This window comes from Nipponia nippon, unplaced genomic scaffold (genome assembly GCF_047370975.1).
Source record: "Nipponia nippon isolate SJK-2023a ecotype South Korea unplaced genomic scaffold, ASM4737097v1 scaffold_1, whole genome shotgun sequence".
NCBI lineage: Eukaryota > Metazoa > Chordata > Aves > Pelecaniformes > Threskiornithidae > Nipponia > Nipponia nippon.
In genome coordinates, this window is record NW_028262290.1 from 148358361 (window position 1) to 148376937 (window position 18577).

The 18577-nt window shown below is 41.3% G+C and overlaps 1 protein-coding gene across 5 annotated transcripts in view; it reads right to left on the bottom strand.

Annotated features, from left to right (window-relative positions):
• Nucleotides 1–7133: 7133 nt before the first annotated feature.
• Nucleotides 7134–18577, bottom strand: part of PRTFDC1 (phosphoribosyl transferase domain containing 1) — a 50022-nt gene continuing 38578 nt past the window's right edge. Inside the window, exons 5-9 of one of the 5 annotated variants that reach the window (XR_015708824.1) lie at nucleotides 13083–13100; nucleotides 11555–11637; nucleotides 11093–11139; nucleotides 8736–9013; nucleotides 7134–8432 (exon numbers count right to left, since the gene is read on the bottom strand). Coding sequence is in view for 2 of the 5 variants with exons in the window: in XM_087776930.1 (XP_087633056.1) it covers nucleotides 8385–8432; nucleotides 9066–9142; nucleotides 11093–11139; nucleotides 11555–11637; nucleotides 13083–13100 (273 nt within the window). In the remaining 3 variants the exon portion in view is untranslated. Of the gene's footprint in view, nucleotides 8433–8735; nucleotides 9014–9065; nucleotides 9143–11092; nucleotides 11140–11185; nucleotides 11362–11554; nucleotides 11638–13082; nucleotides 13101–18577 lie in introns of all 5 variants that reach the window. The other 4 variants (XR_015708826.1, XM_087776930.1, XR_015708827.1 and 1 more) reach the window with 4 other exon arrangements.

Genomic DNA, 18577 nt, shown 5'->3' on the forward strand with positions numbered 1-18577 from the left:
AGCATTCCTACTTTTAGGCCAACGATATTATACTAAAGGAGGCTAAAGGACTGTTTGGAATAACATCCAGATTGAAAAGGATACTATTTTCATGCATACACCTATACTAACTAAAAACTGTGGCTCCGATCTTGCTAAGACTCAGTAGGGGCTTAACTCGGGGCATGTGAGCAATTGTGTTCAGTGGGTCTGTGTTTCTCTGTAGGAACGGGGCCTGTATGCTACGGTGTTAGTTTGCTATTCAAATACAGAGAACGCACACTCCTTCTTCTTGAGTAGCTTTGTATACAGTTTTCACAACCTGTTTTGACTTCACAAAATGCTGTTGTCCTTGTGCATAAAATAATTTACATCTCAGAGACTGCTGAAGTCGAGACAGTCTAAACACAGTTTAAGGGATGGAAAATAACGCCGGTAAGTCTGTGCCCGACCAAAGACTTCAGATCAGCCTGGGGCAGTGCCATGACGTGCCTTGACTTCCTTCTTCCCTTCTGCACAGGAAATGTGTTCTTATATTTGACTCTTTTTCTATAAATAAATGGAACATAGTCAGGAAAACACTTGCTAGCTTTGGACTCCAGCTTGTGACCCATGTGGGGAAAGTATCAGAATATTTTGAGGCGTATTTTGGCTAGGCTGCTTCAAGATATGGCTGAGGCCTGACAGAATCAACGGTCTGCCAGACCTGACCTGGATAAACCCTCTTCTGTGCTTGTCTGAGTACTGGAGCTAGAAATACTGCAGCAAAGCGGGATGTTTGTTGTGCTGATTTGCTTCTCAATAGCTGGATTCCTCATCGAGCCGCAGCTGCTGCCTAAGCTCCTGGAGCAAACTAAACCACGCTGGGTGATGGTGGTGGCACAGGGAGTCCTCTCTCCATGCCTCGCAAGCCAGCTAGCTTCTCCACTCTGATACTTTTGGACACAAAGCAGAGATTTTTTTCCCCCTTAAATTATGTATTTGCTACTTTTCTTAAAAATCTCCCATGAAAGACCAGTAACTGCCACCCAGCAGAGTGTCTCAGCAGTTCCGGGGGTTTGTTTTCTCTAAGGGTTGCGAACTCACCAGTGTTTGTGCCATGTCTCCAGATCATCCTTCACCTTGCTCCCAGCGCCTGCTGAGCTTGTAAATTGGTTTCTGCCCAACATGGACTAAGAGGAACTGGGAAAAATGGAAATAAAGATCTAAGGAATAGGGTAAAGCCTGAGATGGCAAGACCTAAAAACCTCAGAAAATAAGACGGAGAGACTGTTAGTAAGAACACTGGGATCTATTCAGCTGGAGTAACATAGGTGTCTAATGTGGTTGATTAAATTTAAGACACAGAGAGATTCAGATTGGCTTTACAGAGCTGAGACTGCCTCATACACAGCTTAGGCAAAATAGTACTGGAAGCTTAAATTGGGTGTTTGTAGTTAAAAACTTAAATGCAGTTAATAGTTAATTGATGTTATTATGTGAACTGCCTTCTGGAGGAAGATAAACAATTTCAGTTTATGATGGTTTTCTTTCCCATATGGCACAAATGGGTCCAGGACCAAACTGGCTCTCAGCAGAAAGCCTTCCATCTCCATTCATTCAGCAGGTCATATTTAACAGATTTTAATATCCTTCCTGTACACTCACTGGTGGATCCATTCCAATCAATACTCTACAATTAAAGTTTTTAAAGACTTCATTTTTTACCCTCCTTGACTCTTCTGTTGCTCATGCTACTGTTGGATATTCCCTTGTATCTGCTCTGCTCTTTGTCTCTCTGTGCTATTGATTATGCTGAGCTATTATTTCCAAAAGCGAAATTTTGAGCACTCTCACCTCATTCCAGATTTCCTAAGAAAAAGCAGAAACACTACTACAATAATTCCCATGAAAACCCAAACAAATAAATCAATTAAACAACACTTGCATTGATTTAGAAAGATGAAGAGATATTCATGCCCTCATCAAAGAATGACATAACTGTAGGACACCAAGCTGAGTGGTGTGGTTGACACGCCTGAGGGATGGGATGCCATCCAGAGGGACCTGGACAAGCTCGAGAAGTGGGCCCGTGTGAACGTCATGAGGTTCAACAAGGCCAAGTGCAGGGTCCTGCACCTGGGTTGGGGCCACCCCCGGTATCAAGACAGGCTGGGGGATGAAGGGATTGAGAGCAGCCCTGCAGACAAGGACTTGGGGGTACAGGTGGATGAAAAGCTGGACATGAGCAGGCAATGTGCTCTCACAGCCCAGAAAGCCAACTGTATCCTGGGCTGCATCAAAAGCAGCGTGGCCAGCAGGTCGAGGGAGGTGATTCTGCCCCTCTACTCCACTCTGGTGAGACCCCACCTGCAGTACTGCGTCCAGCTCTGGGGTCCTCAGCACAGGAAGGACATGGACCTGTTGGAGCGGGTCCAGAGGAGGGCCACAAAAATGATCAGAGGGATGGAACACCTCTGCTGTGAGGAAAGGCTGAAAGAGCTGGGGTTGTTCAGCCTGGAGAAGAGAAGGCTGCGGGGAGACCTTATTGCGGCCTTTCAGTACTTAAAGGGGGCTCATAAGAAAGATGGGGACAGACTTTTTAGCAGGGCCTGTTGCGATAGGACAAGGGGTAATGGCTTTAAACTAAAAGAGGGCAGATTCAGACTAGATATAAGGAAGAAATTTTTCACAATGGGGGTAGTGAAACACTGGAACAGGTTGCCCAGAGAGGTGGTAGATGCCCCATCCCTGGCAACATTCAAGGCCAGGCTGGGCAGGGCTCTGAGCAACCTGATCGAGTTGTAGATGTCCCTGCCACTTGCAGGGGGGATGGACTAGATGACCTTTACAGGTCCCTTCCGACCCAAACCATTCTGTGATTCTGTGATTCTACTTGCCTCCCCTTTTTATTCTGGTACCTCCTGTTTTCATTCCAAGTTATATTATTGCATGTTTTCCCAGTCTATCCAGATCAGGCAAGAAACATATTTTCAAATGTACATAATCACTGAAGGATGCAGCTAGGCACCCACCCAAGCAGGTGAAATCCCGTAAAATTTTCTTGGATGCTTAAGCACCTTCGAAAATCTGCCCCTGGATGTTTCAGAACAAGGGCTTATCTTTCCTGGAAAACAACAAACATTTGTAAGTGTCATTAAAAACTACAGGACTGGCAACAATTTGGCTAAAAGACACCAGGATAGAACACAACATAAAAATAGGGTGTAACTGGAGAAAAGCCATCTGAAGAAAAGACATTAATACTTCTAATAGTTTAGGAAAATGGAAAATTACTGAGAAAAGGCACTTTAAGATAACTGTGTTTTCTGGCATTGCTTCCAAAACATCTTAGCTAAATTCCAATGTTTTTCTATGCAAATTCAATAGCTATGAAGGCATAACATATATCTTCCAGTAATAGAGTTGTCCCTTGTATAACCTCATGACTTAACAGTGCTGACAGATGTACAAAGCTTTACTAACAGTAGGACCCATGGATTCTGGAACATGTCTAGGGATGATTTAATGTAACGAAATTTTGCGTCATGATTAGAAACAAGATTTTCTTACCATTATCAGAGGCCCGGTCATGCGGGTCTGAGACTGCTAGATCACAATACTACAAGTCATTTTTGTCTCCTTCTGCTACAGAAGAAAAAGCGGAAATCTTTCATGCCGCTCCTGAAACAAACTAAAGGTCAGCCTTTGAACGGTATCCAAACCTTTTTCTCTCTTAGTATTACAAATAAATTGCTGTACTGCAAACTCGAGCAGTTTGTCAGCAGTTCCTTGCTCCGTGCAGCAGCAGAAGGAACAAGGCACGACAGCAAAGTATTTTAACTAATTGCGTCGAAGTTCCTGCGGGTTTGGAACCCGCTTCGTGTCCCAGAACAACCGCTGGCAGCAGCGGGAAGTCCAGCTGTGGACACACCTGCGTTCCCATGAAGGTACAAAGAAACGGGGTGCTAGTTTAGCGACAGAAAGGAAGGTCGCGTCAGCCAGGACTTCATGACAGAGCACAAGCATCTGAACGACAGCTGACAGCCTTCAAGGGCCTTACAGAGCCTCCCCCACAACCGATGGCCCCTTTTTCCCCTCTAAAAAAGACTGGGTGCTCTCCATGTTTTCAGCAAAATAAATGGCAACCTTTCTTCAATATGTTAGCGCTCCCTTCTCTGTTTTGGTTATCTTTCCCCTCTTGTAATTTATGGTAAGTGCAGAATATTGCTCTTTCTTAACAAAGAATTCTCCTTTTAACAGCACAAAATAATCCCACAGTATAGTTTATGGCTTGCGATCAATCGTTTCTGGCTGGCCACGTGTTGCTGTGGCGTTCCTCGCTGCCCGGAATATCGCCGGCAAGCCCAGCAGTCATTCCCCACTGGCACAAACACTGTTAGGCCAGGTCCGGAGGCACCCGCATGTGCCTGGCTCCCCAGAGGAAGGCAGAGAGCATTCAGTGCAGAGTTGCGAAGGGCGTCTGAAATTAGCGTGGAAGCTTTTGTTTTCCCTCCACTTTATTTTCATTGCTTTGAGCGGATGGGTGAGGTACCTGACGCTGCTTCTCTCACCTACGATGTTTCAGACGGGGACGCCTGAAACAAGCACAGACAGCGGCGGGCTCATCCTCTGCAGGCAGCTTGTGCTCTCTGGCGAGTGCAGCCAGCGCTAACTTCTGGAAGACCGAACTCGGGTAACACACACCTACATTAACTTCTAGGTGTGAATTTCTCCCTCCAATCTAAGGAGAAAAAGAATTTAAGATACCTTCCACAGTACACTTAGATATTGCATTCATCTCAGATCTTTGTAAGTAGATTATCAGAGGTTTTGGAAAATATTTTAAAATGTTTTAAAAATATTTTAAAAAGAAGGGAAAAACATGCCTGAATGTGATGCTTTTACAGAAAGGCAAGGATCCCTCTCTCTCCTGCTATGCTACCTGCTAGCTGTCTCTGGCTATGTAATGTTTTGGAGATTCTGGTTTTTAACTGAAACTGAAAGTTTTCTGGGTAGCGAGAATCAATCACAGTCTGCAGGTGTAACAAGGCTGATTCCAATAGGGGCTTTCACTGCCATTTTATCTGAGAAAATCAAAATGCAAACATATGCAGAGAAGCTGATGTGGCCTTTATCTTCTTCAGTATAAAGAAATATTAAAATTTAACACTCCCAATGTTTTTGTTGAAATAAATGCTATTCTCACCACAGAGCAATAATGATGGCTCCTGACATACATACATACATCGCCAAGCTAAGCATCTTACGGTGTATGAACGGTGATGATTTGACTCTTTCACAGATCAGAAACTGTTCTGCAACTGACTATCACATACAGTTAATATTGTATTTCGGGGAGAAGTGTTGGAATTGTACATTACAGAAATTCATTAATAAAACTTTGAGTTTGACCATAATTTGGTCAGGAAACAGAACACTAATAGTAAGCAATCAAAAAACCAGACACTGTTTCCTACTTTGTTCAACTATAAATACCAGAATGCAGCAGCTAATTGAATTGAAAACTTAATTACAGACCTTTTGGACTATTTGAATTCTATTTTTTAAGCAGAAACTACTAGATGTTCAGACCATAGCTGTAGTTTGTAACATGAAATCCTAAACCATATTCAGTTAACCAAGTTGCAGGAATTATTCTTCCTACTTTGGCTTTCTCTCCAGAAAATCACTTTCAGATATTTTGGAACTGGACCAGATGTAAACATGAGTGAACTGAATAAAGTCTAAAGCCGGATGGCTGCTAAACATTTACGTAACTTTAAACCAAATTACTGCCCATGTTAATTTGTATTCAACCGGTAGGGAAAGGATGCTGGGGTTAAGAGTGCATGAGAAGGAAAACAGATAAAAAGGGATGCCCACCAAATACATAAACACGATGTCCAGAAAAATAAGGGATTGTAAAGAACATCCTCTCTTCTTCAGTAACAGATGTTGCTGAACTGATTTAAAAAAAAATACATTGCTTTGTGGGTCATAGGGTGCAACCACAACGGAAAAAATGTTTAGTGGCCTTTTAGTTAAAGGAATGGAATCAACACCAGTATTGAACCAGGAGACAGCTACAGAAAAAAACGTATGATTTTTTTAAACTATCTGCGCACACCAAAGAAACTAGATCCAATATTCATCAGCCATATAGGCATAATTACCTGTTCCTTCCGTTACACTAATGATACTTTGGAATCTGATTATTAAAGTAATCGAAAACTAATTTTTCAGATGGAAGTGCTTCAAGCCAAGAGTAACCTGGATGGCAACCGAGACGTGGGGACACGCTCAGATATATGGAGGTACAAAATTCAAAGATCACATTAGGAGAGAAAAACACCTCTTATTCACAGTGTAATTGCACTTGCAAATTCACTACTGAAATCTGTATGGTGCTTTTCCACAATGTTAAAAATATGATGGCAGGAGGAAATAAAATTAATTTGAAGAAACATTCCGGTTCTTCTTATCTTTTCTATAAATCTGGTCTTTTCTGTTAAGTATGTAGATTTTAATAAACTGAATCTTCCAATGAGACAACTTGTACACAGTCTGAATTATGTGCATCTACAGTACTTCGCATTTTTTGGTTGTTGTTGCTGAAGGCTGATCATCGTAGCAAGGCAAACTGGATTGTGACTTTCTAGGACAACAGGAAAAAAGGAAATAATCTAATGGATCTCCTGGGCTAAGCCTAAGCCTAAGCATGTCTGCCTAGGCAATGTGCCAATACGACTAAATCCATAGAAATCAGAAGCATTAAGAAAAGTTTTAACACTCTCATAAAAGAAAAAGCGATGAAACTCTTTTCACCAGCTTCTTCCAGGGACTGTACGGGTGTGCTTTCTACTCCAAAAACAGAAGAAAGTTTTTCCAAGAGGGAAAGCTTTTCAAGAGAACTCTTTAAAAATATAGGTTAAAAAAGTAAAGGAGAGAGGGCTAAAGCATTTCTCTAGCAATCACAATAATTCTTTGATCTTCTTCATTCCATTCACATCATGGATTTTACCCAAATAACAACAGCTTATGAGCCACAGGATACATACATAAGGTATCCTTAGATTACCAGTTAAATGCGTATTTTTGAAGAGCTTTTACAGGATGTGCAAAATACGCTGAAGCAGGAAAATAAACAACTGTGCAATGTAACAAGTGTTCTTAATGTTTCTTTATTAGTTTAAAGGAACCTGAAGCTAATGACAATCTGCCTCTTACGGTTCAGAGCAAAGCTATTGAGACACAGCTACTTACTTTGCATTGGCTTCCCTCGGGAAGCTGGTGAGAACAGTTACATACAGTACAGAATTGAATTTTCCACACTTAACATGTAAATTAACAAACAACTTCTTCAAGCATGATGCATAAGGGAAGGAAGGAATCTCTAGAGTCTACAGTATCCATGCGTTAACTGGTATTCTATGTTTTCCTATGCATTTTTTCTTTTTTATACAAGTCGTCTCCAACATTGTCAGATCTGTATTCTTAAAGACGACAAATGGTTACAAAGAGTCTCAACTTAGACATGCTACAAAAACCAAATCATAACTGAATAATTGTGCAACTAGCATTCAACTTTTGTGCTTAATGAGGTTTCATTAAGAATATAAGCACAGGAGAACACTATGTTAATTTTTTCACTTGTTTGTGTCCTATAGAAGTAAGAGGCTACCATGCAGAAATTGAAACCTGCCTGGCATTGTTTTGTCTTGATTAAAATCCAGCACATTAAACACACACATCTATGGCTACATGACATGCCGAAACCATGACATCTTCCAGTATCAACAGTGTCTTGCAAAGGTTCATTTTGTACCAGCGCTCTAATTCAGCGCATTCTGAGAGTTAAAACTTCTCTTCAGAAGAGGCAGTAATGAACTGCCAGAAATGTACTATCAATCACACAACATACAGCTTCAGCTGAAACTTTTGAATTGTGGAATTAAATCAAAATAATGCTTTCAATTTGGCAGCAGCATATCTGACCAAGACTAAAGGGACGCTGAAGTCAATAAAATTCTGTAAAATAATCTTCACACACACAATGGCGCTTTTGAATTATCTCATGCAACACAGTGAAGTACCTGAGTTGCAACAGGTAGCACGATGGACTGAGCGAAGAAAAGATGCATTCACAATGAGACTTGAGGCAGACAAATTATTAGTCAAAAGGCATCTTATGTGGTAATTTTAAATATTTAAAAAAGGTAATAACTTTAAAAGCCCTCCACGTTTTAGGTAAGAGCTCTCACTTCTGTAAATGTTAACCAATATCTCTAGAGTAACCCCCTTGTTATATTGAGTTGAAAGAAACACAAGTCAGTTGAAACACTCTTCTGGGAGATGCTTAAGGGAGTGTAGTCAAATTTCTGCTTCACCAAGCTTACAAATCTTCAGGGGAGGATGGTACTGCTTCAGACTCTGTATTTTGCTTTGCCGTGATCATTGATAACACATATGTGCTGAAAAAAATATAACACTGATTGCAACAGCATAGTTGATTACATTATTAATTATTAATGAATTGTTCAGAAATGCTTTTGCTTGACCGATCTAGTGATCTTGTAATTACCCCTTCCTTTCCAGAGACCTGGAATTGAATTCTGATTTCCCTTTCTAGCTACAGCAAGTTTTCCCACTTGCGATTCCCAGCTTTGAGGTCCTCCCGTGGGAGTACCGCAGGAAGCAAAGGCAAGGCTTGCACCTTATTCCCATCACTATCTCGCTGAGAAAAGGGGCAGGCAACATAGCAGCAAAGTCCAAACCTGTCTGAACTGTAGCTGTGTTTCACTTCTTACTGCTGTCTGTACATACTGGGAATGGTGGACCTGTGAAGTCCTAGGCTCACAGAAGATGGAAGAGTAGCAGAGGTATGACTTCTGCTCGTAGCGGGGATAGATGGGAAGGAACCGTTCACGGCGCTGAGCAGTGACTCCTTTGGATTTTTTGAGGTTTTGCAGGGAGGTCTACACTCACTGAAAGGATCCCAAGCATGACATTAAGGCCCCAGGGAGAAGGCAAATTATGGGGTATTTAAGACGCCCTGGAAAAGTAAAACAGTGATTTTTTTAACTATTTTTTTTAAAGAAACTTACATTCAGATCTCTGAAGTGCTCGTTGTAGTCTAAGGCATAACCTACCACAAATAAATCTGGAATTTCAAATCCATAATCTGTATTGAGACAAATAACAAACACCATCAATACAAGATCAGTAGCAATTATATAGCCCTTAAATTCACGTGTTGGTTCTCTGACAAGCAAACTATAGCTGTATGTAGTCAGTTGAGGTTATGCTACTTTTGACTCTGAGACATCAAGGTCAGCAGGAGCCCAATAACCAGTTCCTGCTCACAGACTCTTTGTGACAGGGATGTGACTAGTTCAGTGGAGAGCAGGAGAGCTGTGTACAATTACCACTGGCACAACAGACACACCGTGGAAGGAAGCCAAAATCAGAGCTGAAAAATTCTGCCTACGTTCGGAAGCTCCATCGGTATACATGCATGATGACAACTGTCCAGTATTACACTAATGATGAAAAAAATGTACCATTTTAATTCAGAAGTAACTTTCAGAGATTTATATATTTTCTTCTGAGAATAGCAAAAACTATTTTGCATATTATGCTACCGAAACATGTCAAATGCTTCTGAAATTAAAGCCCCAACCTTACGAAGACTCATGCACAGGCTTAACAAAGTAAATGCATGCAGCGTAGCTGAATCATACAACTCACACACTTGAAGCTAAGCACAGGCATCTATCTTTTTGAGTGTGAAGGTCTGTGCAGTATCAGCACTACAGAAAACAAGTTAGACTCTTTCCAAATTATTCACTAAGTAACTAGAGAAAAATACAACCTTATGGACACAAAAATAGGTCAGTATGAAAAAATTTACAGGTATTCAAGTAAGGAATTTATTCAATTGTTAAAAATTGTGGATAATAGACACTTTGGAATCATAAATTTCGGTAAGTGAGGAAATGACACAGCACTGTCAGTGATTTACAAGAGATCTCTGATGTTTTATAAAATTCATCACAGTATGAATAAACAAGGATAAAACCTGTTTCATTTTACAAGTTATTACATAAAAATATTAAGCTACCCTTCATGAAGTAATTTTGTTGTATTTTTTATATGTTTAACATTAGTGAATCCAGTCAAATATATACTTTAACTTACTGGTTTAAATTCTAAATGTTAAAAATACCACTGTATAAAAAGTTGTACAACAAAATGTTTGGGTCACAGTTCAGATTCTTGGGCTAAAGCCGCAGGGCCATGCCCAACATTGAGAAACTTTTGCTTCATAAAGTTTCCCTCTCTCCCACATCCCAAATCAAGACCCTTCATGCTGCCTCCTGGTACTCACCTGCCTCCTCTCCTCCCACCCTCCTCCCCAGCTCAGCTGACCAGAGCCTCCTTCAGTAGCAAATATGGGTCAATCTCTCCTAGATGGATCTATACTTTTCAGTATTTAGCCACATACCTGTTATTACATCATTTATTCCAATAAGTCTAAAACGACAATAGCTCCATTTACAGCTTCCTCATAGCACAGTACAAGTACCAATACCTCAGAGAGAAGTGGTGCTGGTGTGAAGAAGTTTAAAAAGCCCAATTTATCTTTTGCTTTTTGGGGGTGGGATTTAATTATAATTTTTTACCCTTCATACAATAATACTTTTCAAAAAATAATAAAAAGTGTTATTCTGTTATAATGTAATGTAAAAATTGTGAATAACTAGGTCACAATAAAACACCTTTCATGTTCAAATGGAATCCTGCAGCTCCTCCAAAGAGATGCAATGAGGAAGGAAGAAATGGACTTTCTCTTCTATATAGTCTGTCAGAGACAGAAGATAAAACACTCACCTTTCATGGATAAAATTAAACCCTTTCATAACTTCCCTATAAAGTTAGTACTCTGCAGAAAACATCAGGCTAGGCTTTCCAAACCACAATGATACAAATCCTGCCATTGCATCTCGTAGTCCCGTTGACAACTAATATTTTGCAATGCTTCTAGCAGTCCACAGAATGATATGACAGGCAAGTGGTAGAACACTGGTAACTTCTTGTACTGTCATGTACAGATTTTCACAATGACACTTACAATCTGGTCTGTACCCATCAGGCCGAGATGTTCTTTTCACCAACAAACTGTAATTAAAAACAAAATAAACCCCATGTAAATCTAGATATTTACCTGAATAATAATAATGCATAAAAACTATTCCCTTTATCAAAAAACTTCCGAGCCACGTGAATCACTGTTCTTGTTCTTCTCCTCCCGACAACGTCCTGATGGCAGGGAAGAGATGGGTGTGTTCCCCTTCAACGTCCATCAGTGCCAGTCTTGAAATGGCTGAAGGGTCATTGCCACTGCAGAACAACACAAAAGCATTTCCTCTCCTTTCCTCCACCCTCCTCTTACTGACTCAGGCAGCTCCTCTGCAGAGCTCCCCATGCGATACTGCAGCATAAATTAAAGCAGGACCTCGGAATGGGAACCTCCACTGGCAAATAAGTTGGGCTACACTAATTAGTTGCTAAGTTTTGTGATCGTTTTACTCACCTTGCCACTTTAATCATTTTTGGCTTGTATTTTTCTATATTATTAAGCAGAACCTTCATAGTCCTTCCAGTTCCAACAATATCCTTACAAAACATGAAAAACAGAATAAGTAAAAAACAAAGGAAAGCTGAAAAGAGGAAATCTGGACAATGACTGAGCAGTTCCACCTTCTTATTTTGTGGAAATTATGTATTTCTCCCAGTGTATTGTGAGCCACATCCAAAAAAGGTTAGAATTGAGCTCACACTCTTTGAAGCAAGCACTCATAAAATAATCAGTTAAAGGACTGTCCACTTCCTCTTGAAAACAGCTGTTTCTAGTACTTGGGATGTAACACGGGACTGGAGATCACTTTACTGAGCACTGCAAGGATGCAGGGATCAGACTGTTCATATTATGCTCAAGACTACAGTATGTCAACATCTCTCCACGTCAGGGCTAAATCTGCTCTATTTGTTGTTTTATTAGTCCAGTACAAATGAGTATTCTCCAGAGCTGCTGTACCCAACCTGATCTGAATGGCATCAGTAGATACCTGGCTACAAAACTGACCCTATCATGGAGAGCAGCTGTTGGTCCTGAACTCTGGGTGTGGATTTCCCGTTAGCAACACCTTGTCTCTGCTCCCCAGCTATCTAATAGCATGAACAAGATTTGCTGCGGACATTTTTCATTTCTGTTACAGCAGCTAGCACAAACAAATATGGAGGTCCTAGCAGCTATTCAGGTAACCAGCCATCTCTGTGGCTGATGACTTTTTTCCCCTCCTTTGCTAAGAGAAGACATTCCAACATTTATGCATTTCCTTCATTACACTTCCCAGCTTACTTCCCACACAAGCAGACTGGGCCCGAAATGCCAGTCCGACCCCGACGTGCTCTCTAACCGTCCGAGTTGCTTTTCCAACATTTTAAAAGAGAATCACCTACATTAATTAAGAGAGAATTTGCAACACCAGTGAGGTGACATGTTCTTTTCCTCTACAACTGAAGACTGTTGATTTACATCAGCAAGATACCTGTGAGGGGCCCTCCCCGGGGGACACTGCAGGAGGCAATGCTAACGAGCAGGAGTCACGGGGACTTGAGAGAATGACTGACGTTCTCAGCCAGCGTGGGAACAACCCTGGAGTTGTAAAGCATGTGCAGGGCTACGCTACTATTTCAAAGTCATGCAACAGAAAAGTGCAGGGCATCGTTGCAGTTGATTCATTGTCCTCCAAGGAACAGAACAACTTGCAGAACAGGAGTTGAGGAAACCATAGAAAGAACAAATCTAGCGACACAGAAACAAAGACTCCTGGGTATCACGAGGCAGAGTACCAATTAGAGAGGCACCAACGTCGTTTGATCCATCATGCAATTGCAAAAAGACTGAGAGGTCATTAAGCAAATCAACCCCTCTCCCTCTTCACCACCTCCCAGCTCAAGAAGTGTAAACACAGGCGGGTTTTAGAAACTGAACACACAATCACGACTTGACTACGTGACTTTATCTAAGTACAATATGACATAAGCACCCAACTTACCTCCACAATTAGAACATTCTGAAAGAAACAAACAAAAAAGAATACAATTACACAATATTCACAAGCGAAGTGAAAAAGTTTGAAAAAGTGAAACGAAGATAGATAGGTTCACGCGCATACGTACAACACGGTAGGACACAAGGAGTTTCCTGTTTCACTTTTGTGCCCTGAAAAAGAGCCAGCCATAAGAGCAAGGCCTGCAGTCAGGGGCTACGACTCTCTTCAGCTCTGCCTAGATTATCCTTTTTATGCAAGAACAGATGTAGCTTCAGAAAGTAAAATTAGATGGAAGAAATCCAAATGGGATGAGCTTCACTTCATTCCAGTGTGTCTAGCCGTGTACTACAGTGTACCCTGTACTTCACTAAAATACTACTTCCGATGTTAATATGAGACTACAGCGATAATATTCTTACTCTGAAATAAATGCTCTTCCCCTGCCCTGTCCCCCAGACACCTCACATTAAAGGATTACAGGCCAAGTTGTGCCGGCCATTCCCATACTGTGAAGCACCCTCTTTTTCTTCAAATACTGCTGATGAAATCAGTAGTATTACTTGAAGAGAAGGGGAGTGGTCCAGTCAAGAGCAGTGATGTCAAGCCTTATGACAGCATGATCACACAGGCTGATCTTTTTGCTGAAATGCTTCCTCACTGTTCCAGGAATCACAGTATCTAAGGTGACTTCTGTTCTTCTACTAAAAGCAATAATAAGAAGCAATGTCCTTATTAGAAGAAATAAAAATCTATTTATTAGTGGGCATTATCACATGCATGTTCAAAAGGATGGACTCTTACAATCTTGTATTAAGATCTACCTTCTGAGGTGAAACCTGCAATAGCAAGAGGAAAGCTATTTCACAAATACCTTTATCTATCTATCTATCTATCTATCTTTGTATACATCTTACATACATGTGCACATTGTACGTCCCACAAAACCTTGGGACAGATAGTTTCGTATTCATGCAGCATTCACCAGGCTGGCTTACATTCTGCTTCCTTTCTATCAGGCTTGTTGGCTTTGCTACGCACACAACGTGGAGACTGTCTAACTTCGTTCTCCATCACAGAATCCCAAGGTCGAGAGTTCTGAGAAAGACTCAAACACCATGGAGAAGGAGTGTGTGAAGGGAGTGTGCTCATAAACAGCACACCTTTGACAGTTTCATTAACTGATATGTTGATCTTTTTTCAGTCTTCAAAACAGAAATTATGAAAACAGATTATGCATATTTATATTCATACTGCAGTTCCTCCTAACAATCACAGTGGTAGGGAGACACAGCATGCTTCATGCATCAACCACTGCAGAAACATGTTACCACACACTGTATTATACCTGGATGCTTCTGAAATGGCAAAACACTTGGTAGAGGTGTGGAGGGAACTCCCGGCAGTAGTTCAGCAGATGTCAGCAATGGAGATATCACTCAAGAAAGCCACTAATTTAGATTGAGCTCCAGTGGAATGTGTATTCATCTTGGAGGGTGGCTCCTTTTTGGTGTTTTCATAACAGGTTTCACTGGTGGTTATCCTGCTTGGCACTCCTGACTTTCAACCTCTCAGCTGCTGACACAAACAACTCTGGATCTGAAAGACCTAGTCCTGTGGAGGTAAAAAGTCAAAGGCCTCTTAACGACAAAAGTCCAAAGATGCCCTGCCTCTAGAAGTTTCTTTCTTCAAGAAAGAATGGAAGTATGTCAATTCTCTAGATAAGATGAAGAGACCAAAACTATGTTCAGAAGCTTATGACAGGTGTGCAGGGACACATGTTCTTGAAGGAAGCCATTTGGATCCGAAAAGGGTTTGGCTCTCATCTGGCTTCCTGGATGAAGTCATAACTAGGAAAAACACTTCCAAAGACTAGCCCAGGACACCTGGGTCTGAGGCATAAGCAAATCACTTGATTCAGTCAGTGGACACCTGAAGATTACGTGCAGGAGTAATGGTTTAACCATCCCCCAGGGAACTTGCACAGCTGGTGATATATGTAAATATTTATGTGTGTATACATACACACATACACACACACATATATATATGATATAGGGAGAGAGCAGAAGAGTTGACAAGGAAAGAACCTCACCAGAACTAAAGATGGAAATGAACTCCTTTAGTACCAGCAAACAATCCAGGATGACTGCGAGTGGCACCTGGTAAGAGAGGCTGACCTGACATCAGCCTGACATCCTGACCCATTCTGCCAGTTTCGTGCATCTCTTGCTGCTCTTCATACTCTTGACAAGAACTTTCCTCACAAAGAAAAAGTGCAGATCTTCTAGTGACAAGACCTATCCAGCAACTATGGCATGAGATGGGACATACCAAAGCTGACACGGCAGAGGGCTGTGAAGTCCTGCATTAAGAGAGTGTCTCAGGGTGCAGCGAAGGCTGGTTGCTCCTGGAGTGAAGGGCACCCATGAGCTGAGTGCAGTAACACAGCTGGCAGTGCAGGGGCCTCGCCAGCCAGGGCGAGGCGAGCGGGCAGACCTGACTCGTCTTCAACCAAGAGTGCGTATCATGGTGATGAGGCAGATCTGAGGTCAAGCTGGGATATCAATCCACAGGTTGGGATCAGGTCCAGTGAGAGTAACCATGAGCAAACACAGCCCACTGATCTCCAGGCAGGTCCACAGTGATGAGACAGGTCCAAGGTTAAACTGGGAAGTCAGTCTGTGAGTTGGGGTCTGGATCAACATCTGTAGTAACGTACAGGCATGGCTGTAGCTGAGCTGAAGATCGGCACCCATAAAGCATAACTCAGGCGTGGACTAAAAGCCCAGGGTTGAGCTGAACTGAGGCTCCTGTGCCCACAGGTGTGGGTAGGGGCCCCAAGTGACACAGGTCATGGCCATTAAGGCCTATTAGTGCACACAGGGACGTGACAGACTGAGAGAAAAGCATAGTCCTGGGACATTTCATTGATAGACAAATACGTATGTTTGTTACCACAGCTGCTTCAGCTATCCTGTCATGAGCAGCAACAGGGATTCTCTTGCTTACTCAGCAAGTAGAAATCATAAAATTAAGACAGAATGAGGGGATGGCAGCCTCCCTGGCCATGGAATTGGGATTAAACAAATAGGGAGGAGCAGACCTTACTAATTACCTTGTGAGAAAAAAATCATAGACATTAATAGAAAATGGGGCTGAGGAGACCATGAAAGGTCACCAAGACTATTCTGTTGGCCCAAAGAATCAACTTAAAACTCACAGATATCTGATTTAACTGTTCTTGAACATGATGAGGACTTCAGAACTTCCCCAGGCGATGTGTCTCAGCACCTCATTATCTAAGAGCAAAAATACCGTTAGAAAACTTCTGTTGCTACTTGATCTGAACTTGTTTTGCAGTGGACATAGAAAAAGCTTTATTTTCTTCTCTTTTTAACTTCTTCTAAAGACAGATGTATTTCCTCAGTTTCCTCCTCTTCAGATTAAACAACCTCTATTTATTCAACGTTTTCTCACAAGTTGTATTTTCTAGCTTTCTGGTCATTCTTTTGTTCTCCTCTGGAACCTGTCTGGTTGGTCAGAATCCTTCTCCAGTTGTGGCGCCCCAAACCAGAGAGAAGCCTTTTCCAGTGTCGAGAAGAATAAAAGAACCACTTTGTATGCTTTTCATATAATCCGTCTTTCTATATATTCCAGTACAACAGTTACATCTTTTATAAAGGTATGCTGTTTTCTCATGTGCAACTTGTGATCCTCCTATCGTCTCCAGTTCAGAACTGCCGCTTAGTCAGTCCTTCCTCACTTGCGTTTATGCAAAAGATTACTTCTCTATAAACACAGAAGTTAGTATTCATCTTTATTGTCATTACATGTCATTCTTTGAACCAAATTCTTAAAATAATTTCTTAAGATCATAATACTATCCTTTAGTATTTTTCCAGGTAGTATCACTAGCATTAAATGCTAATTCCATCTTTTAAATCATGAATTAAATACTGTATAGTCCCTGGAGAACATGCTTTAATGCATCCAGTCTGACAGTGAAGCATAATTAACTGTTTCTTGAGAACAGCTTTCCAACCAGTTATACATCCGTCTAATAGAAATTTAATCTTGTCTACATTTCCTTATCACAAATGACTCATATGAAGAAGATTAACGTGGATCCAGACACGCCTGAAGGGTTTGTCTGGTCACAAGAGTGATAGTCACCTGTGCATGACTTCAGCTGAAGTGTAAGATCTCATATTTATTGACTAACTTGAGAAGCAAGGATACTGGTGCACCCTGAAATTGCCTGACTAGCATTCTGTTATTCTTGCCTCTTCTCCTCAGAGTCAAGGAGTCCAACAGTTGCGAATGATATGCATTGGGAGATTTGGTCCTTTGAAAGTCCCTTTAATCAGGCAGTTGTCTAGGTCAGGAAGCACAGATTCTATTTTGTGTTATGCACATTCTCATTATTTCCAAAACACTGATGAGGATTTTCTGTGCTATGGAGAAATCCTGTATGTAAGGACTTCGTAGTGGAAAAGCCGCTATAAAATATTAGATATGAAAACATTTTGAATATATAAATAAGCAGGCATCCTGATCATTGATTTTGATCCCTGTTTTGATTAGGCAGGGTTACTGTCACTAAAGTCATTGCGCTTAACTTTTACTTAGGACTGAAGGCATTCAAAATGGTTTGCCATCCTCTGGTACCAGAAACCATCTCCTACAAAACGACATGATGTGCTGGGAAACTGACTGTATTGCTGCCTGTCCCCTACCTTTCTCCTGTTGAAGAAGGCTACTGACAGAAGGGTTCCAGAAAAGGAATGGCATAGCAGAGTAGTAGAGGAACAAACTGCCAAGAAATGTTTCGATATATAGTATCCAAGACTAGATGGTGGTGATGTATAACTAAAACTGGTTGAAATAGATCAGCTTATCCTTGAGCAGATGGATAGAAGATAAAAGAAGAATGGAATGGTACCAACAAATTGGTACACTATCAGTAATGTCACCATCATCCTAAATGCACAGCTGGCTGCATCTAGCATATCTTGCAGAAGGTCACAATTATGTGAAAGACCTTATTCAGCTTCACCATGAAATCCACCTGTGAGCTGGTGGGCAGGAGACTAGTGAAACTTATCAGCTTCTGGTGCTACAGCAGTAACTGGTAGCTGGACAAATGATAGGAAGCTGAAGAACACTGGAGAAAAGATCTTTTTTCAAGTATATGTCTTTGAAGCTCCTGTATCACACAGATCAAGACTGTTTTGTCTTTTCAGATATATCTGAGGCAATTGCAGAGGAGGAAACCACATGAAAAGCAAAGTAATCTGGCCTTCTGGCATGCATTTGACGTTTTCTGTTTTTGGAGCTTGAAGGACAGGAAATAGGAATATTGACTGACATGTTGACTAGACTGAAGATGGCTTAATTTCTGAGTAGAGTCATCTTCACCAATACAATCTGTGAAGTATGTCCAGAAATCTAATAATGGTGCTAATATACCTTACAGCGAGACACAGAGAATAGTCATT